At 42.9% G+C, this 23,089-nt stretch overlaps 3 protein-coding genes across 6 annotated transcripts; all 3 read right to left on the bottom strand.

Annotated features, from left to right (window-relative positions):
- Positions 1–80: 80 nt before the first annotated feature.
- Positions 81–5,034, bottom strand: LOC120696700. 4 transcript variants are annotated; one of them, XR_005684271.1, is made up of 9 exons: positions 4,364–5,034; positions 4,073–4,246; positions 3,499–3,771; positions 3,280–3,408; positions 3,125–3,193; positions 2,817–2,978; positions 2,117–2,327; positions 632–984; positions 81–525 (listed from the first exon to the last, which is right to left on the bottom strand). XR_005684271.1 is itself a non-coding variant. In XM_039979683.1 (9 exons), exons 1-9 carry the CDS (start codon positions 4,955–4,957, stop codon positions 392–394), a joined length of 2,082 nt encoding a protein of 693 aa, XP_039835617.1. In that variant the 5' UTR covers positions 4,958–5,027; the 3' UTR covers positions 81–391. The 4 variants fall into 4 exon arrangements, 2 of the variants coding, with proteins under 2 accessions (XP_039835617.1, XP_039835618.1); XR_005684272.1 differs by adding an exon at positions 3,931–3,989 and having other exon boundaries at positions 632–967; positions 3,280–3,771; positions 4,364–5,025; XM_039979683.1 differs by having other exon boundaries at positions 632–967; positions 4,364–5,027.
- Positions 5,035–6,392: 1,358 nt separating this feature from the next.
- Positions 6,393–9,093, bottom strand: LOC120696699 (AP2-like ethylene-responsive transcription factor PLT2). The gene is made up of 8 exons (XM_039979682.1): positions 8,662–9,093; positions 8,465–8,547; positions 7,719–7,727; positions 7,545–7,639; positions 7,364–7,437; positions 7,231–7,281; positions 7,008–7,090; positions 6,393–6,855 (listed from the first exon to the last, which is right to left on the bottom strand). The coding sequence occupies exons 1-8, from the start codon at positions 8,952–8,954 to the stop codon at positions 6,674–6,676; spliced, it is 870 nt and encodes a 289-aa protein (XP_039835616.1). The 5' UTR covers positions 8,955–9,093; the 3' UTR covers positions 6,393–6,673.
- Positions 9,094–9,709: 616 nt separating this feature from the next.
- On the bottom strand, positions 9,710–13,870 carry LOC120696697 (peptidyl-prolyl cis-trans isomerase FKBP42-like). Its single transcript, XM_039979681.1, has 8 exons — positions 13,732–13,870; positions 13,229–13,383; positions 12,681–12,860; positions 11,747–11,836; positions 11,165–11,349; positions 10,899–11,021; positions 10,667–10,819; positions 9,710–10,253 (listed from the first exon to the last, which is right to left on the bottom strand). The coding sequence occupies exons 2-8, from the start codon at positions 13,290–13,292 to the stop codon at positions 9,927–9,929; spliced, it is 1,122 nt and encodes a 373-aa protein (XP_039835615.1). The 5' UTR covers positions 13,293–13,383; positions 13,732–13,870; the 3' UTR covers positions 9,710–9,926.
- Positions 13,871–23,089: the final 9,219 nt, after the last annotated feature.

Here is a 23,089-nt window from a genome sequence, read left to right as displayed (position 1 = left end):
AGCAGCTTTTTCTCTAGTAGATCTTGATAAATGATAAGATAGTACTAGCGCATGGACACGCTGCCACTGATCCAGCAAAATTCACAATAAACACGCAACTTCCTCTCTTTACATTCCAAATTCTACAATTTTAAATGTGTTTACACAACATCTGAAACTCCACATATCGTTTGAACTTGTTATACTAGTGCCATTATCAGGCGCTATGGAAAGAATAGTGTAAAGAAAATACAATTTGTACAAGAAAATAACCAGTACAGCCTTGAGGTTGGCAAGGCACTTTCTCATTCTTCTGTGCCCAGGGCAACTTAATGAACAAATTTTACTACAAAAGCTTCTGATGCTTCCATCAGATTAGGTCACTAGTTTGACAGGTTAATCAGTATGATGGTCAAGTGTTGCCACGTTGTTCCTTAAAGATAGGAGTGTGTGACAGCTGGGGAGGATAAGAAGATATCCGATTTGCCCAGAAATTTGCAACTTTAATAAAATAGTGATCTCCATTCCACATGATCAACTTCATTCCTACATGAAAGCAATGGAAGTAATTAGTGGTGGAGCTGTTGAAAGGCGAATCAGACAGCCAAAAAATTTCATTCTGGTAGTAGTTGAAATGCAACACAAGTTTTACCTGGTAAAACACTGGGTGGCAGGAGACTTAGTCTACATGTCATCTCGTTGGAGGGAAGAAAATTTTGTAGACTGGGCAATTCAAGTTCTTTAATATTGTTGATGGAGTCCACAAGTGCTTTAGCCACAGATGCATCTAAGCGATTACTGTCAATGACCCTTTTAAGAGCCGTTTCTAAACAACTAGTCCAAGCATCACTGCATCTGTCCAAACAAGCCATTATTTTACTCAACATTCCAGGATCTGCAAGAACCCAGGGCTTGAAACACTGCAAGGATAAATATAAAATCCGAGCAACTCTATATATCTCCCCAAGAGCAATAAAGTAGTCACCACCTGTAAAGCCAACATAGCTGACAGTTTATAGTTGACTACCAGATGTGAAGATAAAATGATCATCCAAAAACGAATGTAAAACCTTTGCTGGTCATGGCAAATATTAGTACTGTCGTGGGGATTCTAGGGGTACCCACAGCCGGGTGGCGGAACGCACCCGCCTATTCCCAGTAAGGGAGTACTCGGGGAAGTACTAGGCAATGGGGCTAGATCTACGCTGAGAAAGGGGACTCAAGAACACACGATTTAGAGTGGTTCGGGCCGCCGGAGCGTAATACCCTACGTCCACTGTGAGATGTATTGTTCTTGGTTGTGTATGAACCTATCCTCTGCTGGCCTTGGTTCTTGCTCAGCCTGAGGTTTTCTAGCGGCGTCCTCCCCCTTTTATAGATCAAGGGGGAGCGGATACATAGGGCGTGGATGCCCCGACAGGTGGGCCCAACGTGACTGTGGCTACAGCGGTAGCGAATCTTTACTGCTGCTCTCCTGACTCAGGGGGGTCTTTTCTTGTCCCGTCAACTAGGCGCTCGTTGGAGTAGCGTAGCTTGCGGCGTGGCCTGCTGAGGCTATTATGTAGCGTCATAATGGGCGAAGCTGAGCCGTCGTATCCATCTGGCAGACGCAGTATGGGCGGCGCCAGCGGCTCCACTGCCTTGGTAATACGCGATCAATAGTATCCCCTGGTCAATGAAACGCCTCAGCTTCTGTCATATCAATGCAGACGTTCACCTACTGCAATAAATGCAATGGTGGGTGAACGTTGGTATGGAAACCCAAACGGCCATGTCTTGCAGACACGTGGCGGCCCCGGACCACCCCGACGCGGGGCGTCGATCTCTTCCCTTAGCGAGGGGTCCGGTTATTATACAGGGGGTCCGGGACCCCATGTGGGGTCCGGGACCCTGCGGGGGTCCGGTCTCCTCGGGGAGGTCCGGAGTCCCGACTGCTTGCGCACGAGTTCCTGCCTTTTCCGGGACACGTGGTGTCTCCGGACCTTTCCCAACTGAGGAACTGCCCAGGCCGCTGCTGGGAGAACAGGATTCCGGACCGCAGGGGTCCGGTTGTTTGGATGTAGTTAAGGATAACTATAAGATCCTTGCCTAGACACAGCAAGAGGGGGTACCCCAGTCCTGGGGTACCGACAAGTACCTTGAGAAATCACTTGGTCACAGACATTTGCATGACAGGATTCTTGCCAAAGTGCTGCACCATGCTGCAATTCATGGGCACTGGGCAGAAGCATACGGTACCATGCACCAACATAATCACGTTGTTCCTCTTTTGATGCTAGTTCCAATGTATGAAGGGTGGAAACACTGTGCTTGTAAAGTTCAATTGCCACACTCGTGTCGTCCATTGCCTGTAATTAGGTATCACACAAATGTCAGTCAATATATTATTTATTTTCCCTAATCAAAAGCACATCACCAGTCCAACATCGTATGAAACAGAAGCAGAAGGAAATCACAAGATTTGACTGAACACCCTGCATCTTGTAAAAACAACAAAAAATCACTCAAGAGAATTTTCAAGTCAGTTTACCAAAATATTATAAAAAAAGTCAGTTTACCAAAACAGATTACTGATGATATAATAAACAGCGACATCAAAACAAAATCATGAAACCAAACTGAGAAGAAGAAAGGTGATTAAAAAAGTGAATTTATCTTGAGTAATTTGAGACAATAAAAACTAACATGTGAAGACTCAGCAATTTAGAAGAAGGAAAAATTTATGTGTTTTTTGTACTGCCAACAGTGGAGGAAGTTCCTATTGCTGTATTACAACATATTGATAATGAGCAGGAACTTAGACACTTAGGTTAGGTAACATAGATGATGATACATACCAGTGCTATCTTTTCTGCTAAACAATACTCTTGTTGAAAATCCTTCAGTTGTTCCTCTTTGATACAGTTAATCAGTTCTGTGATACATACATCCCTCAAAGGATGTTCCTTTGCGCAGAAGCCATTGGGCAGAGAAGAATCTTTTAGTTTATCATATATTTCCTGGAGATTGAGGAAAATGCATTAAAGACGATGATTTGAAGTCTTAATGTTGATGCGCATTAACACAAGAATACACAAACATCGTTCAATACATTCACAAGACAAATCTCATTTATAACCACAGATAATCAGAATTCAGAACACACCTGAATCTCCTTTCCAATTGCTGTTGCTTTCCTGTTTCCATCAGAGGGTGTAGAAACCTTCTGTGCTTCCTGAATGCATATCCTTAGTTACTAAAGTACAAAGCAACAAAGTGTATCAATAACACTCTTTATAAATTTATTGAGTAGTCACCAACCTTAAGATCCTTCACATGCTGAGACATTACTGTCAAGGACTCTTCTCTCAGCCTATGGTAAAATTCAATCAAATTGCAATCACTTGTTGATCCACTGGAATGGCTTTCATCTATTTTAAATGAAGAGTTCTGATCACTGATCATTAGTGCACATCAAAAGAAAAATAAAATAAAACTGGATCAGTGAATAACTTAAACTTAAATAGAATGAATGGTCACCATTTCATTATTAGAAAACAAATCCGATGAACTCTGCAAACTTTCTGCAGAGCTCTGCGCAATGTGAATAGTGTCAACCCATTCCCTTTCTTTGTACAGGTTGAGTATGGCTGAATTATTAGCTGGAGAGCAACTGGAAGCATTTACACATTCTCCTGTGGACTCATTAGTCCCAATATTATCAGTAGTTTGACGAACATGGTTCAATTTTTCATCAACACTGGCAATCGATGACCAGTCTTCCTCATCATTACTCACTGGTTTTGTTACATCCTGAAAGATATGAAAACATTGGGATCAACCAATGGAAAAGGATCAATAGCAAGATTAAGAGAAAGAACAAAGTCTATAAACAACTGCAAGCATGGTAGTGGTCCATTTTTAGTACAAAATACCATTGACACTGAGCTGCTATTATATACTCGTGACTACCATTTGTCTGAATGGTGTTCCAGACTTTCGCTCAGAGCTTCACACTCGAACATTCACCTCTGCCATATATACAAATTAGTAAACTAGACCCTGCAAAGTAGTTCTACATTTATATTTAATATATGACACTAACGTAATGTACCTTTTGGATATGATTGAGGTGTTGCAATACCAACAAGATTAGCTCAGAGATTTTCTGAAGTAGGCCGGCTTCTAGCTTAAAATTTGCAACATGTAAAGAATAATAATCTTTATCTGTTATCCCAACAACCAGGTTGCTCATATAGCCAGTAGGCCCGCCCTTCAAGTTTGCATTCTGTTAAGTATCACCATATATGCACATCATGCTCAGAGCAATCGTTTATATCGTATTCGGGCAATCCAAATGTTCCTTTTGGAGTGTCGATGTCATTATACAGTCCTCCCAACTCACCTCAATTTTTCGAATCCCATCCCCAGGCGCTCGTCCGCCTCCATCCTGATCGGCAGGTTCCGCCGTCGCCGCCGTGAATTCCCAATCATCGTCTCCGAACCCTTCGCCATCCTCTTGCGGGCCCGCATCCGCATCGACGGAGGCGGTGGGAGGCTGAGATCCGTAGAGACCGGCGATGAGGTCCTTCAGATCCGCTGGCCTCGATCCTTCGGCGGTGAAGGACGCGGCGCGCTGGTGCGCTGTGGCCGCCGGCGGCTGCGGCTCGGCTGGTCCTTCCTCCTCCCGCCCATCCTCCTGGTCGTCGTCGGCGCCGAACAGGGAGAGAGGAAGCGGGCCCCGCGGCTTCTCCCAGGACGAGGGAGCGGCGGCGGACGTGGCCGTCGGAGGGGTGGGCGGCGCAGAGGCGTCCGCGTTGGATCCGAGCGGGCTCGCCACGAAATCGCCCAAGTCGTCGTCAAAGGCCGCGAAGGCGGGCGGCCGGGGATCGACGAGGGGCGGCTGCGACGCGGGCGCAGAGGCGAAGGTGAAGTCGCCGAAATCGAAGTCGTCGTCGAGGAAGGGCGCGGGGGGCAGCGGGAACGCGACGGCGTCCATGGCGCAGGGGAGCGCGCGTGCGTGGGTCGGCGGCTGGAAAGGGAGGGAATAATGCAATGCAACCCGTCGATGTGCTGGCGGCAAAGGCCGTGTTTAGATAAAGCCCAAATTTTGGGACGTAATCTTGCTAATTTGAAATACTAAATAAAGTCTATTTACAAAATTTTTTGTACAGATAGGTTGTAAATCGCGAGACGAATCTAATGATGATAATTAATCCATGATTAATCTATAATTAGCGGATGATACTATAGCATCACTGTTGCAAATCATGAATTAATTAGACTCATTAGATTCGTCTCGCGATTTACAGCCCATCCATGCAAAAAGTTTTATAAATAGACTTCATTTAGTACTCCATGCATGTGTCAAAACATTCGATGTGACGCTTTTTTACGTTTACGGAGTTTATGGGGTGGGAACTAAATAGAGCCAAAGTGCATATCTTTTGATCACATCAAGTTCATGTGCTAATCTTATAAAAAAAGGTTCATGTGCTAAAGTTTATGTAGGAATTGTACGCATTTTTTAGTAGTAGGTAATGGATTTCTTCAAAAAAAAAAAAGAGTAGTAGATAATGCAGTTTGTTTAAGAACAAAGTTTAGCACGCTGTGTAATGTAATGCAGTTTTATTTATACACTCTTTTTTTTCATTATTAGAAACATTAGATTATAACACTGAACAATTCATTGATATATGGACTCATGTATGTATCTACTAATACACGACTCTGCATAGCTTTAGCTCAAAAGCCAATACTCTTCCAGTCTAAAAAAAGAGCGATGTTTTAGACATCAGTATATTCCTGAATGCAACTTGGATTGCTAAATAACTATAAGCATGGAGTAGTTAAATTCCATTTATTTTTTTTACCACACTACATATGATGGTAAAGCACTTACCTAAGTTATAAAATTCATAATTCATCAGTTATATCAGTTATTTTGGATAATACTAAAAAACAAGATAGAGTGAGATACAAAAATGTAAAAGAAAATCGATTCATCAGACGGGATATAAGTCTCTAATGTGGAGTCAAGAGATTTGTTGTGAAATTTGCCAGTTAAATAAAATAATAATATTAAGAACTAGATCATCTGACCCCCATTGAAAAATGAAATTGGATTTTTGGGGGAATTTTGGAATAGAAGAATAATAAATAATTTAATTTGAAAAAAAGTTCTTTGTACATTGACACATCATAGCAAAATCATTTTTAAATTTTTAATCTCAATGTACACAAAAACAGCTAATTATCAAAGTACTAAAAATGTTGACTTCACCCAACCTAAAACGCCACTCTTTTGATCCTCTGTGATCGACGAGAGTACTTGCAACAGGATTGTGTTCCCTAAAACGAACACGGGAGCTTGTATATTATTGTGTATACAGTATATCATTTTCAAAGTATGAACGCTTATACTTGACCAGCAATGGAAGTAACAGCATGTAAGCACATAAAAATAAAAAGCATCAAATCAACTACGACATTGTAACTTTTGCAGTGACATCTAAGTTAGCTGGACCTTTTTGTGAGGCTAGAATACAACATCACATTGTCCTTCAGACCCTGTAAATACTGGCTTCACAACAAGGTGCGGTGAAAACTCACAAAAGGAAGAAAAAAAGAGATCAGGAATACCAAAAGGAGGGTGAAGTATTTATGGCAAAGTAAATGAAACAGAAAAATAATGTACATGTTGCTATTTTAGTGTCTATTGTCCAGCAAGCTTCATGACCTCTGATGGACCTTCCAGTGTCGGCATTTCTGATGGGCCTTCTAGTTTTCTCAAACCATCTTCACAATAGTTACTAATGTCAAAGTTGGTAACGGCATGAACACCACGAAGCTCAATTGCTGCTATGTCATAAGCTTCGGCCGCCTCTTCTTCAGTTTCTGCAAGCCATGGCCAATTTTAATCAAGGATGATTGCGCATCAAATATAAATCAAAGGTAGCTTTCTAGTTGACAGAAACAAGCTTCTAGTCCCTAGTGACTATCATTCAGAAAAGCCTTGGATGTTCAACAAGGTAGAAACTTATACTCACCGAAAGTCCCAAGGTAAATGTCTTTGGTATCTCTACTCTCACCAATCCTACCAATCCGTGCTTGCCATTTACCGTCCTTTCGTCTGTTGGTAAAAAGAAGTGATTAGAGAAAGTTGCAACAAGCCATTCAAACTTTCCTAGTTTACCACAACATAATTTTTTTTCGCTCCATTCAAAGGAAACCGAATGGCTAATAATTCATTTAGCAAAGAAGGTAGAGCACCTGGTAACACCCCGGTATGATGAAGTACCTCTTGAGAAACAACTGCTTTGCCTATAACAAAAAAACCATGATAATAAAAAAAACGATCACAAGATATATGTACAACCAATAAATTTTTGAATGTACCACTGACCTCCTTATGTAGGCTACAAATTCATCTTGAGACATGGTCTTCATAATCTCGATTTCTTTCTCATAGTCAGAACTCTGAGAGCAAATAAAAGATATTAATGCAATTTACTTTTGCTATTCTTGGACAAGCAACGCTATTTCCTAAACATATCAGTATGCTCTAAGCAACGTTCAATTCTTACATTGAAGTTCAGTTTGGTGTTTGGACCTGTGCCCCAATATTTAAGGGCTGCCAAATCATGTGCCCTTGCAGCCTGCTCTTCAGTAACATAGCTGCCTGTAATGCCAAAGAAGAAGTCAAAACTTGAGCAGTTTTGTGTTCCAAATGAGCCCCTTCCATGAGTAGCACTGCTCACCTAAGTAGACTGAAGACCACAACAGCAGCCAAGAGCAGAAACCAGGTTCCATGCACAATTAAAAGAAGGATCAGCTTAAGAAGACTGAAAAATTAAGGACGTGACTGGACATGTAAGCTAATAGGAGAATGACTCTTCATCCAGCGCATATGGCATAAGCTGATATCATGAATCCTAATGCATTTATAAGCATCAAATTTAACCTGCAGTGTGACCTATATACACCTTATAATGGCGATTAACATTTCTGATAGAAAAGCATAAAGATACAGAAAACATAACTTTCATGTACCTCACAAAAAAGAAGTTTTGTGGTGCTACATAATATATTTCAAAGACAAATAAAAAAGAACATCGTTCATCCATTAATTAATATACAGGATTGATGGCGCACCTGATGCACCCATCCATAGGTATTAGGTACTTGTTAACTGAACAATACTATCCTATCCTCACGATGTATCCCTCTTTACAGGTTGAATTGGGATAGAGCATACTAGGTGACTTGCTGAACCCTAGTTGCTGTATCGAAGATGCAATTAACACACCATGAAAGAGGCCAGGAATAGGATGTATTTGACTGATTAGCTACTCTGCCGCAAAAAAAAAAAGAGCAAAAAGGGAAATGTAATCTGGATATCTGATCCTACCGTTAAACTGAAATGTTGATTTCATCTCAAATATAGAACTATGGTTGAAACATCCCGAAGATTTTACAGTGCAGTTGAGGTTGGTATCGTGCATACCGTGCTTGCCCTTGCGCTTGCGGCCCTCGACCTGGCTGGTGTTGTCCCAGAGGTGCGCCTCATACTTGCCGCTCCACTTGAGCCTGCAGCCAGAGCAGCAGCAAACAGCCTAATCAATCCAAAGCACAACGAGAGGCACCAGGACGGGCAGCGCCCGCCGCCCGCGCTCTCTGTTCCCCAGAATTGCCAGTCCGCACCTTGTGACGCCGTGGAACCGCGACGACCGCGGCGCGGCGTACTTGCGCATGGCCTCCGCTACCAGCTTCCCTCCTCCGCCTGAGCCGGCGCTAGCGCCTCCATCCGGCTTCCTCTCCTCGCCGCCGCTGACGACAGCGAGCTGCTTGTCGAGTGCGGCGATCTCGCCGCCCGGACCCGCCGCGGCGGGGGATTCGCCGGAGGCGGCGGGCGTGCCGGGGGCGTCGTCGTGCCGCCCCTCCTGCGGGGGCGAAGGGGTGGGGCCCGCCGGCGTCTGGGGTTGGACGGTGGCCATCGCCGCGTGTCGGTCCCGCTGGGTTTCGCGAATCTTCAAGTGCTCGCGTGACAAACCCTAGCAGAGGAGGTGGAGACGGGGGGCGGAGGGGTCAGGTCCGGGTGACCTGAGCTGAGGCTGAGCACGACTCATTTGCGTCCGTCTGATCCAATGGTCTTCTGTTTCTGCCTTTCTGTTTTCCTTCTCCTGCTGACAATCTGGCCCCACATGTAAGAGCGGAGATGCACTACACTTCATACTGTTGCTACTTTCACAATTTTTGATGACCCCACGATATCATTACAAATTTTACAATTGTAATTTTCACTCCAAAGTATTGTTTTCCTAATAGTAGCACTTTTCTTTCTTATTAGACGATGCCTTGCTTCTTTTCAGGAAATAACAAGACAGCATTTTTTTTCTTTATCTCGTGAATGCAAATCAGACATGATGAAATTTTCAAGAAACCTATACAAATTTAAGTGTTACTTTGTGAGTGGACTGTCGAAATTCAAGAAATAAAGTAGGAAAGCATACGCCGCAGGAGAGAGCTTGTTGGTGACTTGTCGAATCTCTTTTGAACTTACAAGGCAGGCAAATCAGCGACTGTCGAGATAGCAGCGATTTATTTTTCTTTTCACAAGTTGTCCTGAAACAACAGTTGCTTGCAGAAGAGCAGAAACTCAAATCTAGAGCTCAAGTGATACAACTATTGCAGTAACAGTATTATATTACTCTAAAATGTGAAAGCTGTACTATTCACTAGCATAAAAAGCTGTCTGAAACTTCGGCTCAAAGAATGTCTGAACTTTGGCTCCAAGGTTGGCCAATACACAACATTGTAAAGAGCTTATAACAACTATGTTTTGTCCCAGTTGCTCAAAAATACATGATCGACACTTCAACAGAAATTGAAATTCCAATCTTATAGTACAATGTTGGTCATCACGGCCGCGAAATCTCGAGAACCAACTCTAGTTCTGGTAAAGTTCCCTACTCATTCTTACGTTTGAACATCCTAACCAGATAACGAATCAAGGACACCAGCCACTGCCAGAAAACAACGAGGAAGTTTGCATTCTTTGGTTTCACTTCAGGCCTTGGCCCAAAGAGACCTTTGTAGAGCTCCTTCTGCTTTTGGTACAGAGCCTTGTCTTGTTCTGCCAGCAACCGGAGCTCCCGAAGGATCTCCTTGTCTTCTGGGGAGTACTTCTTCGCTTTCAGGAAATCCTCCCTAGCTGATTCTGTCTGGCCAAGTTCAGATTTAGCTTTTCCTCGCCTGAACAGTGCTTTCACATTACTTTCGTCCTCTGACAAGACCTGAAGAATAAGATTATGAAAAGGATCAACCATCAAGTCAGTAATTTTCCAGACAAAGCAGGGTGGTTTTTCAGGAATTGTTCAATTGATCAATCAGCAAAAATCAGCATTTATTTAAAAAAGAAAAAGCTGATAAAGGTGCAAAATCAGCTGCTTCTTAACTCTACCAAAAAAATCAGCTGCTTGGTAACCATAATGCAGAACCTGGCATGTTGATATCTGAATTCAGTTAGGCCACATGAGCTTAGGTGCTACAGGTCTTAAACCTCATTTTAAAACAGACATTTCTTACTGTCTGAACATAAATCATGTATAGCTTATGTGAAGGTCTATGCAAACTACAAAAACACACTCATGAATGTAAATCATGCATTGACCACTGAGTATACTCATGAGCATAGTAGAATACATACGATGCTACACTGTACAATAGCTTCATCGAATCTATTTAGTTTGATAAGGCATGCAGCCATATTGAGATGGCATGGATTTTTCACAGCCAAGGCCATGTCTCTGTACTTCCCAAACAATTGAAACATGAAATCGTCTCCCATGTACGCAATTGCCTGTAAAAGGGAACAATTAGACTGAAATCAGAATACAGCAATAACTATAAGCATGCCAGAAGTAAAGCATGCTGCTAACCATTTCATATTGCTGCATGGCCTCCTCAAGCTTCTTTTCTTTGAAATATTCATTGCCCTCAATCTTTCTCCTGTCTGCAGCTGCAATCCTCTCCTCAACTGTCATGTCACTTCTGGCTTTCCCCTGATTCACATTTTATCATGATTTGAAATTTCTCAAGTTGAAAAAAAGCAGCAATGCTATTAATACGAATGATCTCAGCATACTCTTCAAAATAATAATGATTAGAGAACTGTGGGGGGTGGAGGTGGGAGAACTTTGTGTACCTCTTTGACATCATCAAATCCAATAAGCTCAACTTCATAAACAAGGTCAGCCATTGGAGGGACATTTGGGAATGAAAAGCTTCCTTCTTTGCCATAGCCTAGCTCCCAACCAACATGCAACAATGCACGCTCCCCGCTTTTCATGTTGCCAACACCAATGCCTAAACCAGACATTTCCTTTTTCTCTGTTGATTGAGTAAAAAGCTTTAGAAAGTTACTCCATAGGCAATTATCATTGATAAACTCTGCTGTACTATTCACGGTGCCCACATAATTCTCAAGTTAGTTACTCGGTACCTGTAGGCTTGCAGAGCAAGGGCAATGCAACATAAAACGGTACAGATCAGAACTGAGTAATGCATATTTCACTCTTTCATCTCATAACACATTAAATCATCAATAGCAGGCATGACAAGTTATTGGCAGAATAACTGGCTATTCAGATCCTCATTAAGAGCCATCAACATTGTACTAGAAAACCATAATAGCAAAGTAAGCAGTCTGAATTCATGGAGTTGATGGATGAAATGCGTGCAGCCGAGAAAAACTGGGTATAAAAAAGTGAAGTGACTTTTGTGGCACCTTTTCCAAGTACTAATTCGATTGGATGCTGCTCCTGCCACGTATCCTCAAATTTATGAGATGATCCTTGAACCCATGCTCTATAGTGCACTGCAATACGAGATTTAAAAAACAAAAAGTTAATTCACTGCTGTTGTCCTTTGAAGCACTTGTCATGTTGCTAAATCAAAGTACAGGTACATGCTTGCTCCCAATAGCAAAAGGATTGACGTGAAATGTCGGAATCAGGCAACTTTGGACAAAAACAGGATCAAAGGTGAAATTCTGAAACTTGACATAAGATTAGACCCCCAAAAAAAGATCAATAGGTGTTGGTACTCAATGAACAGAAAAGATAATGTGGCATGTGGGTCACTTTTTGATAAATAGAAAAATAATTGAACCTGATGTTTTGAAAATTAACATCAGCAGTAGAGCAACAAACTGAATAGGTACCAGCAATGATATTAGTACTCGATGGTTGTAAAAGAGTAACATGAAGGCATAATTAGTATGAAATATCAAGAACTCTAACCAAAGTCCTTCCCCTAGTTTAAATGGCAACATATCTAGGCGTGTTTATGGTTAGAAAGCAGCCTATGTCTAGATACATTGAGAATTTGTTTACATATCCCCATTTCAGTTATAAACTGTTATTTGCTTTGAAAATAAGCAAGGCCACTAGTATCTCATGATCATAATCATGGGCAAGAGAGTGAAGTAGATGAACATGTAAACTTTCTTTTTTAGGGAAGGAACATGTAAACTTGTAAAGTTATATATGTTCCCCCCCAACCATCATGAGAGGGAAAACAGTGTAAACAAACATATAGAGATATGATTATAGAATGTAACATAATGAACTCTTATATACCTTCTTTAAAATAAAACTCTTATCTAGAAAGTAGAAACCAACATTCCAAGTTTGGAATAAACCACTTGTTCCGTTACTTACCAAAGCACGTCGCGAACTTCAACGGTCTCTTGCCGTGTCCTTCTTTGATGACCTGTTTCTTGACTTTATCATGAAGGACTTCCATAGCAGAGGAAACCAGGGGTGGGGCACTGCCATCCTGTGGAGGTTCAGTATGCACAAAAGACGCCTCATCCACTGTAATCTCATTATCACTGGAGCCTGAAAAACGGAAAACAAGAACGAAGGAGAAAACAGAGATGAGGTTTCAGGAATTACTCTCCATCTAGAGTTTCCTTGTCCAGCCCACATCACAATTCAGGATACTGTAGTGCGCCAGCAGTAAGGTGCAGGATCCGAAACTGGCTGATTGTAAGTAACGCCCAACCTGATCCAAGCTTCCGAATCCCAACAGAAAACCCAAATTGGTTCCAGATCCCAATCCTACCCCGCCCCCCGCCCCCCCCCCCCCCCCCCCAAAATGACACCAATACCGACGGGAGAGCAGGGAGCTTCACGCAGCAGTATCCACGCGTTGGGGCGAGGTGTAGCGGGAGATTATTTGCCCGCGAGCGAGTAGAGGGACTCACCAGCGGTGGGATCAGAAGCGGAGGCGGCGGCTGCAGGCGCCGCATCTTCTTCGACGACCGCCATCGCTGCGGGTGGCGAGACGGCCGGGCCGGCGGAAATTTCTAGAGTGCCGCGGGTTATGTAGTCAATTTACTGGCGTGCTGCAGAGTATTCAGGCCCTGTTTAGTTCCGTGAAGTGCAAAAGCAAAAAAATTTTGCAAAAAAATCTTACTAATTTGAAGTACTAAATGAAGTCTATTTATGATTTTTTTATAGATGTGTTGTAAATCGCGAGGCGAATCTAATGATGCTAATTAATCCATGATTAATTAATAATTAACGGATGGTTACTGTAGCACCACTGTTTCAAATCATGGATTAAATAGGCTCATTAGATTCGTCTCGCGATTTACAGCACATTCATGCAAAAAAATTTGTAAATATATTTTATTTACTACTTCAAATTAACAAAAAAAATTGTAAAATTTTACGTTTTTGCGTTTACGGGATGGGAAGGGCCTCAATTCATAGAGGATCAAATGATCAATCCATCCACGGATCCAGTTTGGTGAGCCCACTACTCGGGGTCTGGGGCAGAACTTGAGAAGAGCAGAGGAGCCAAGGCTTAGGACAGCGAGGATCGTACGCCTTTTGGGCCCATGGTAGTGTAGTGGGCTTCAATGGTTGGGGGTACGTAGATAGGCCGTATTTGGTTAGGGATGAAAAAATTTCGCGAAAAGAAAATTTTACATGTATGCAGTATTAAATGAAGTTTATTTGCAAAAAAATTTCACAGATAGGTGCAACTTTGCGAGCCGAATCTAATAAATCTAATTAATCTATGCTCTAATTATCCTCCAATCGTACGGTCAAAGGCCTCATTAACTCTAGTATTGCTACAGTAATTATGGTTATGGAAGTGTTTTTGTAGTTAGACTTCATTTAATACTTCTAATTAGTGGTCAAAGTTGTAAAAAGTTTTCGCAATATTTTTCTCACCCCTAACCAAACACGGCAAAATTAGCCAGCAGGCAGGAACCATGGACTTCGTGGACTGATGCATCACAGGTGAGGGGATTTTTTTTGCAAAGCGGGGATCGAACTCTCAACGTGAAGGTTCCCATCTAGATGTCCTAAAAATCCAACTAAAGTCCCTTTGCGAAAAAAATACACCATAGGAGAGATAGCGGCAGGGGTAGCTTTGTCGTATCACGTGGCTTTCTATTAAAATTGAGTATAATAATAGATGTAGTGTTCAACACCATATTATCATAGATTTGTAATGTGTTTTAGCAAAGACATCTTTTTTTATGGCTTTGGACAAAATCCATTCTACTAGTGTCCACGGGCTAATTTTGCCTAGATAGATATAGTCCCACCAGGAGGCGAGGTGCCATGAGATGTACTCCACTTTCGCTCCGTTTGCAACTCGAATCGGTGGTCGTTGATAACATGAATTCGATTGTTTAGACCCTAAAGATACTCCCTTTGTTTTAAATTATAATTCGTTTAACTTTTTTACTCCAAATTTTAACACTCATTTTATTTAAAAATTTATATAAAATATCACTTCTTTTGTTGTGATTTGCTCATAGCCCTAGTTTATTCTAACAGCCTCTGCCCGCTCTGCTGTTTTAAGCTGCAAGCTGAGACAGAAGCGGAGTATGGCAATCTCACATGTTGAGTCGTTGCTCTTTTTTCACCATACATTTTTGGTTTCATCTTCCTGCACTGCATCTGACCGAATAAATGGAACTAAACAACCAAATCACTGTTTGGTTTAGAGCAGTGGCCGAGCCAGGATTCAATGATAGGGGGGCCAAGTGATAAGATAAAATGAACACGCTCGTAGTGCGACAATAGACTTTTTTTAGGACAATAGACTCGTAGGTGGGTGAGATACCGATCCCTTGCCTGCTCGAAAAATAATTTTGGTGCAAACTCTTGTCGTGTGGAGCCAATCTTAAGTGTTGATATTATTAAGTGATGGTCATAGAAAAAGAGGCTAGGAGTGAGGGGCGCTACATGGGTGCTATATTCCTAACAAAGTAAGGGGACATTGCGAGATAGGGTCATGGTGGGGCCACGTGTTGAGCGTTGGGTGGCAAGGTCTTGGGGCGTCGATGCGGGAGTAGCGGGCGGCGAAAGTAAACTAGGGTTAAATGTTTGGATATTTAGAAACCAGAGTTAAGTTGACATAAGAATATATTTATTAACTATCCATGATATCTAAAAGGTTAGGTATAAACAAATTATATCAGCTAAAAGACTAAAAATGATAATGATTACTCAAAGATCATACTTTGTGAAATATATAGTTAAAATATATTGACACAAGTAATAAATAAAAATCAATTTTATATGTCTGCACTAGATTAGTGTATTCTTTAATTTTTATATTTATACAATCATTATATATATATATTATAGTAGACTTACAACAAGCATAGGGGGGCCATGGCCCCTACCAGCCCCCCTTGGCTCCGCCACTGGTTTAGAGCCAATGTTCACCTCGCCATAGCTACGGCCGCCACGGAAACTTGACCAGTGTTTGATACGTGATTCAATTTTGACTGCCACAAGATTCTACAGCTCGTTCCTTCAGTTAATTTTCGCCACAGGTGTGGCGGCCGTTTCGTCCGCCTAAGGTTCGGCCACGCCAACCAAACAGCCCACCATCAGCCTCATTTTTCCGATGCCCAAGACAGGCTCAGTGGGTGCCCGCAACATCATGGCCTGGCTGTTGAGCATGACCGCGACGATTGCCATGTGGAGACCAAAGTCGGGGATGCGGGTTGTCCTCCACACAGAGAAGTTCGATGTGGATGCATCTCAACAACTGCTGCCGCCCGGGCAGCAGTCGTCTAGGACTAGGAGAGGTAGAACGTCATCCTATTGGCTCTAGTGCCTCCAAACCTGCTCAGCATTCATGACCGTTAGCTCCCTCAAAGAAATTCATGACCGTTTAGCACATTGCAGCCACTTTTTTTTGAAAAAGGGGCAAGAGCTCGCACTGCCCTTTCATTAAGGTAGAAAGAAAGCTGAGTACCTGGCTTGTTCTATTTCTGAGACTAAAACTTACACATTACAGGAGCTTTCTAGAAAGCACCAGACTTGATAGAGAAAATGCCATGCATGACGTATTCCGGCCCCATGTCACTAAAGACACAGCATTAAGGAACATACAAATGAGTAGCACAATTATTTTATATCAAAATGTAGAGGGAAGGGTAATTAAAATTACCGAGTCCCGGCAGAATGGTACGTCGGTGCTGCGCTCAAATCAATTGCAAATAGTTTGGCCAAGCTGATATGACAGGGGCAGATCTATGGGGGTGAGGGGGCTCCGGCCCCCCTATCTCTATCAAGTCCATGGATCCCCCTCTCCCTAAAATTTGCAGCCATGGTTGAAAGAGAGGAGGGGAAAATGGTACATAAGATCGTCTAGCAATATGTTGCCAGACTTCAGATCGCGGTGGATTATTTTCAATCGGGAGTCCTCGTGAAGATACATAAGGTCTCGTGCTATCCCGTCCATAATCTTGTACCTCTGCTCCCAGGTGATGCTAGTTTAGGGAACAATGACAAGGAAGACCTAATTAGCAATGAAATGATAGTTGGAAGTCGTTTCAAAGAATAGATCGATCCCAAGGGCAGCACACCAAGTTTTTTTGTTGGAGCTTTCTGACCAGTGCAACCTCGTTCTTCATCTCGTCTTATTCTTGCGGCGATGTTTCTAACAGCTTTGATTGCAATGTCCTGCCCCATCTTATAGCTTGCCCTGAACAATAATATATTTTCAGACCCACGCGCTCATGACTCATGAGAAACAAACTGATATTCAGGCTCTATGATTTACTTACTATATAAACTGGTCCGAATGTGCTTTCCCCAATCTTGTTCTTCAGCAAAGTTGTTGGTTGCCGATTTTAGGGTGCTAAAAGCATACCGCATAGAAAATAGGGAGCAAATTCAACTAACATATGAAGAAGGGGCTCATCTTCCTTTTTCTGTTCTTTCTCCCACTTCTTCTTCTTCATTCTTTCTTCCCAAATATGGAGAGGGGCTTAGGGGGTATCCATTGATGTTGCGGAGGTAGGGGGCTTGAGCCCCCCCCCCTTTTCCAGCACTGCTGGTGAGTGACAAACATGAGTCACCTAGTACTTCTTCCCAAATTAGGATCGCCAGCAATGATATTTATATGTTTTTTATATAATCATGAAACAAGTTCCATTTTTTTATTTTTTTAAAAATATGGTTTGACGCTATACGCATCGAGAACCAAATACCATCTCTAGCGCTCCACACCCTTGATTCACTGAGACAGGATTACCGGATTCACCTTTGCTAAGATTTTTAATACTACATATGTGATACTGATGAAGTAAGATTGCACATGGCTGATGACAATTTTTTGGATTTTCTTTTTGTCATAGAGTTACAAAGAAATAGAACACAGTATTGAATTTTTTTGGCAAGGCTGAGGTTTGATTACAAGAATCTAGGATCACATTGTTTGGATCTGCTTCACAGAAGTTACACAGGCATCAGTGAAGTGGAACACTATGAAGGTGAGTTGTGCAGTAAAATGCGACCGGCTTCGTATCTACATGAAGCTAGTGTATCTTTCAGATTAAGTGAAGGACACCTAATCCATAACATGAATTTTCAGAAGGGTAAACTAAAACTCTCGAAAATACACATCCATGGTGAAATGGATGTGTTCGTAGTAAATATGATCAGCTATGAACAACTCTGCAAAACTTCTGGGTATTTTTCATATCATATATCGTTCCCCTTGACAATTTAGTTATTGGTGATGATGACATACGCTTGTTAGTTAGAAAAGGAATTTGGACATATGGTTATGGAGATGAAAAATATGTTGCCGAGCTGTTCAATAAGTTGAACAAAGGGACATCCCTTCACAATCACAGCATTGTCAATCAGTTTTAACGAGAAATTTTTTTAGATAAGGAAATATATATTAATATTTCAACTTCTGTATCGATTGATACATATAGCTGTTTATTATTACAACCAACCACAAGTCCACGGAACGACCAAAAGTTTCAACGAGAAATGAACAAGTACTGTGAGGTTCGATGTTGGCGCTGGTGCACAGCAGCGTAATAGCCATTGTCTTGTAAGCATGTCTGCAATTGTCAGGGGCGGACAAGGGCAGTCTTGAGGTTCCAGGTGACCGAGGCTAAACATAAAATATGGCCCTTCATTATCAATATTAGTAGTAACATCTATATATAAATGTGAGAACCGCCCAATTTGATACTATTTTAAACGAACCGCCGGTCATTATTATCCAGATGAGAGTTAACGCGTGCTTGCCGGAGAGCGTGCCACGTGTTATCACACATCTAGAGACACGAATAACCGACACGTCATTCATTCAAAATAATATCAAATCCGGTAGTCCCGGTATGTGCTCCAATATACGCCCAGGATTCAGCATATGCACATACCGTTTACAAACGAATACATCACCAAAGAACCACAAAGAGCAGTTTTAAAAATACCAGAGTTCGAAACTTAATATTACAAATTCAATATAAGAGGGTTCAGCTAACTTCCAACACAAGCCTTGGCTCACGAAAGCCATATTAAACAGGAACTTAAAATTTATTGTATTTATATGCTCTCACGGGGGTTCAGCTAACTTCCAACACAAGCCTTGGCTCACGAAAGCCATATTAAACAGGAACTTAAAATTTATTGTATTTATATGCTCTCACGGAGTTCGACTACGATAAAAACATACCTAAGATAATGGTGTCTTGCTCAAGGACACCATCATAGCCTCAACGAGCTACTCCTCCCCCGCACCAGAATCGGCGGGGTAGAAGTGGCCGAATACCACTTCCGACTCACCTGCAACTATGTTTAGAAAGCAACCTGAGTACAAAAGGTACTCGCAAGACTTACGCGATTAAATAAAGAAGGATCATGCAAAGACTCAATTAAAAGCTTTAAGCTTAAGTAATTATTGCATAAGCAAGAGCTTCCTAAACTATCACCTAGCAAAATTAATTAATCTTGCTCAACCCCAAATAATTTTAGCTGATTAAGAGAGTAATATAATCTATAATTGATCATAGCTGTAACATGAATCATTCCCATCATAATCGAAATTCTACGAGGAGTTCATGGGATAAAGAGCTTGCTCATAACCGAGAGCGCGGTAATTCGAATTGATTATAACCTTGCAAGGGTGTACTACTTTACCCACACGACGCAAGGACCATGCGACTCACCCAACCGGCCAAAGTTGGATAAGGGGTACTCACGTCAACCGTTCCCAACATGGCTCGATCATTGAAATTTTCACACCTAGCTTACGAGTAGAGACTTAGTTTCCACCGGGGCCATATCTAAATTTTCCTACACATAGGTCCACCCGGGGACACCTCTAAGCCTCTCTGCATAGCCCGTAGCCACGTATCTAGGACTGCACATCAATGATCAAGTCAAAGAAGGTAATTGGTTTATCCGTACCATTATATTAGATATGTGGTAGCACGGAAAGGTGCTCAAAGCCGACGTCATCCACGGACGGTCCTTAAACGATCCAAGCGGACTATGCCCATGTGACTCCATTCACTAGGCCCTACCATTCTACTCGAACCTCGAGACTACCAGCCCAACCAAACTCCAGCCAAAACAGTGCGATCAAGGATAGCTGGTAAGTGTGGTGCTCCAAACCATTTCTGTCTAGCGAGCAAAATAAGTATTCTAAGCAGGGCTAGCATCTAGTCAAGTTAAGTAATTAACTGACTAACTAGTGCCAAGAACAAGAATAACAAATCAAGGAAGGATAATGCACGCAGATAGGTACAAGAATGCAATACATACATACTATATAACCCCATATTATCCGGTGATGTAACTAACTAACTCAGATTAAATAGGAGTAAGGAATCATGCTTAGCTGCTTGCCTCGGCTAGCTTCGGGCTCGACCACGAACGAGACTCCGGGTTCTGGCTCGACGGACTCGGTGGGCTCCATAAATCATGAATGCATGAATGCGATGCAAAAATTAAGAAATGAAATAAACAACAAGCATAAATCATGGAATAAAATAAATATATAGAGGACGATACAAGGAACTCATGAAAAATTAGTTTTGAAGCAAAATCATTTTCCATTAATTAATCATAAATATATTAATTTTCAGCTACTCTAAACAAGATAAATCGGGAAAGGGATGAAAAATTAACCAAACAAATCCAATTAAATTACCATAGAAACTAGGCAGGAACACAAGGCTAACAAAATTGGTTTTGCCATTTTACCACTTTCCAGCAAAAAATTCTATATTAAACCATTTTCGGACAGAGCAAACGAAAACACACTAAAACCCTAAAAACCACAAGGAAACGTACAAAACAATATTTTTCCTGAGTAGATCTCAGCGATACAAACCCAACAAAACAAGTTTCGCATTTTTCTGAGGTCGGTACGATTTTCTACGCATTTTTCAAGATTGCAAACATATAAAGCATTACAAAACCCTAGCAAAAATGCTAGTTGCACCCACAGCCAGCCCTGAGGCTGACAGGCGGGGCCCACGGCGGCGGCGGTGCGAGGCGGCGCGGCGAGGCAAGGCCGGAATAGGCCGGGGGAGGTGCGCACGGCGAAGAGGAGACGGTGAACCTCACCGGCGGCGGCGTGGACGGGAAGCGGCGACGGACGGGCGGCGTGACGGCGTTGGGCGGCGGCGGACCGAGGCGAGCGGTGGCGGCCCTGCGCGGTGAGGGAAGGGGCCGAGTGAGGAGGGGAATCGAAGGAGGACGACGAGGGGGAAGCTTCCTATGCGAGGAATCGAGGCGGCGCTCACCAGAGACGGCGAATCGTGGTGGCGACGGAGCTCGGGGGTGGCGCGGCAATGGCGGTTTAGGGGGCTAGGGTTTGAGGGGGTCGCGAAGGATAAGGCCGGGGCTGGGCTTTAAGGCGAGGAGAGAGCGAGAGGGCGGCACGGCTCGCGAGGATGTCCGGCGCGTGGCGCGAGGTTGGCCGGCGGCGTGGCGACGCGTGTGGCGCGCCGAAGCAGAGCAGGGAAGAGGAGAGGAGGCGGCTGACGGGTGGGCCCGGGCGAGAAAAATAAAAAAACAAGTTTGAAATTGAAAATGGAGATGTTCCTAGGCTCAAAAATTCACCAAATTTTTACAGGAGATAGATAAAATCACCAAGAACACAATACATCAAGAATCACTCGAAAAGATTTTGTAATTTGGTCGCAACAAAAAGAACAATGAGACTACTTTTGAAATTTCCTAGAATTGTTTGTCTCTGTTGAAAGGTCAAAAAATTCTGAAAAAATATTTTAAAATCCACATTTGAAATATAGTATTTGAATAAAATTTTTGGGGCCAAGTTGTGTAGAAAAATTTAAACTTTCTTCACAAGCATTCATTCAACACAAGCATCAATTTAAATTTCAAACAAATACTCACATGCACATGATGCTCCATTATGCATTGATGATGCTTAATATGATGTTATTTAAATGTTAAGCATGTTTTTACATTTGGGGTCGTGACAATAAAGATATTATTAATAAACACTTTAGGGGCATGAAGAAAATTATTCATATCAAATAATTTATGTGTTTTACTTTGGAAGTTATGAAATAGTCCCTCCTCCTTCACTAATATGCATGTCCCTTGCCTTGTTATCAAGATTATCATAGTTTCTTATATGATTATAAAGCCTGAGGTAAAACTAGTTGTTCATCAAGTGCTTTGTGCTGATAATTAAAGAAAAACACAATTATGAGTGTCACTGAGTTGGGGCAATGCTTATGTACCAAATTCTAAATAGCAAGTCAATAGTTGAGGATCATCGTCCTCCTGGTACTAGTCTCGCTTGACGCCTGATCCTTTCTCTCTCTCTCTTCCCCTCTCTCCTTGCTGTGCTATATGCTGATCAATGATCACATTTCAGAGTTTCGACTAGTATATGAACTCAAAGGCAGACGTGCGGCGTCCCGGCGGGCGGCGGCCGTCGTGGTGTGGACGTGTGGTGGAGTTACCCGTCGGAGGTTGCAACGAGCGAGACGTACACCGAAAGAACAGACGTGGTGTGGCGGTCTTTTCCCGGCGGGGATGGGCGGCAGCTTTAGCTACTCCGTCCAACGCGCCCATCGTCGTCTCCTGTGGTTGAGGACGCCGCGAGTTGTTGCTGGAGGTGATCGTGTCGCCTGCGGACCTCCAGCGCAAGGCGGGGATCTTCCCGGAGCTGATGTCCGTGCCCGCGGAAACCATCGCGGCCACACTCCGGTTACAGGGGGCCGTCGCGGCCGCACACCGGTTCCAGACGGAGGATACTGGCCGACTGGCGCTCCGGAGGCCGACCTCCCGCCCTTACTCTATCGTCGCCATGCCTGCTCGTGTCCCCTCTCTGGCGCAGCTCTACCCACGCTCTACTTCCTGCGACGGACACGGTGCCCGCTCGGTCAGCCAGGACGCGTTGCAGCAGAGGGCGCGGCACTTGCCCCCTCCAGTGCCGAGCCATCGCCGCAGCCGACGGTTAATCTGCTCTCCTTCCTGCCGCTCTCAAATGCACCTTGTCGAGCTCTGGTGCGAGGAGTACCCGTCCTGGCTGGGCCATGCTTGACTTTATTTCTTCTTATTTCGGGGCTTTGATCACCAAAATGGCTGAGCAACCTTGTGGATTCTGTTGACTGCTTGCAGCCAGCATCCCAGCCCCCTTTCTACCTCAATTCGTCACTCAATCAAACTGTTAAACGGAAAGGCCGCTGGTGCATCGTTTTCCTATTTGGAAAAATTAGATATGTACCATTAATTATATATATTTCGTCCTATTAACCCTTCCATAGCCCGTGTTTAATACGAACTGGTTTTGG

The sequence above is a fragment of the Panicum virgatum genome, chromosome 3K (assembly GCF_016808335.1).
Source record: "Panicum virgatum strain AP13 chromosome 3K, P.virgatum_v5, whole genome shotgun sequence".
In the NCBI taxonomy this organism is placed as follows: Eukaryota; Viridiplantae; Streptophyta; class Magnoliopsida; order Poales; family Poaceae; genus Panicum; species Panicum virgatum.
This window is presented reverse-complemented; position numbering and strand designations above follow the sequence as displayed.

Excerpts from the sequence above, each read along its gene's own strand:
- LOC120696699 (XM_039979682.1), bottom strand. The coding sequence starts at position 8,954 with ATGGCCACCGTCCAACCCCAGACGCCGGCGGGCCCCACCCCTTCGCCC. Across the intron at positions 7,438-7,544 it reads ACACCAAACTGAACTTCAAT|AGTTCTGACTATGAGAAAGA; the intron begins GTAAGAATTGAA and ends ATTTGCTCTCAG. Across the intron at positions 7,282-7,363 it reads TTTGTAGCCTACATAAGGAG|GCAAAGCAGTTGTTTCTCAA; the intron begins GTCAGTGGTACA and ends TTTTTGTTATAG.
- LOC120696700 (XM_039979683.1), bottom strand. The coding sequence starts at position 4,957 with ATGGACGCCGTCGCGTTCCCGCTGCCCCCCGCGCCCTTCCTCGACGAC. Across the intron at positions 3,772-4,072 it reads ACCTCAATCATATCCAAAAG|GATGTAACAAAACCAGTGAG; the intron begins GTACATTACGTT and ends CATATCTTTCAG. Across the intron at positions 2,328-2,816 it reads TAGCAGAAAAGATAGCACTG|GCAATGGACGACACGAGTGT; the intron begins GTATGTATCATC and ends ACCTAATTACAG.
- LOC120696697 (XM_039979681.1), bottom strand. The coding sequence starts at position 13,292 with ATGGCGGTCGTCGAAGAAGATGCGGCGCCTGCAGCCGCCGCCTCCGCT. Across the intron at positions 10,820-10,898 it reads CCATGCAGCAATATGAAATG|GCAATTGCGTACATGGGAGA; the intron begins GTTAGCAGCATG and ends TCCCTTTTACAG. Across the intron at positions 10,254-10,666 it reads CTATTGTACAGTGTAGCATC|GTCTTGTCAGAGGACGAAAG; the intron begins GTATGTATTCTA and ends CTTATTCTTCAG.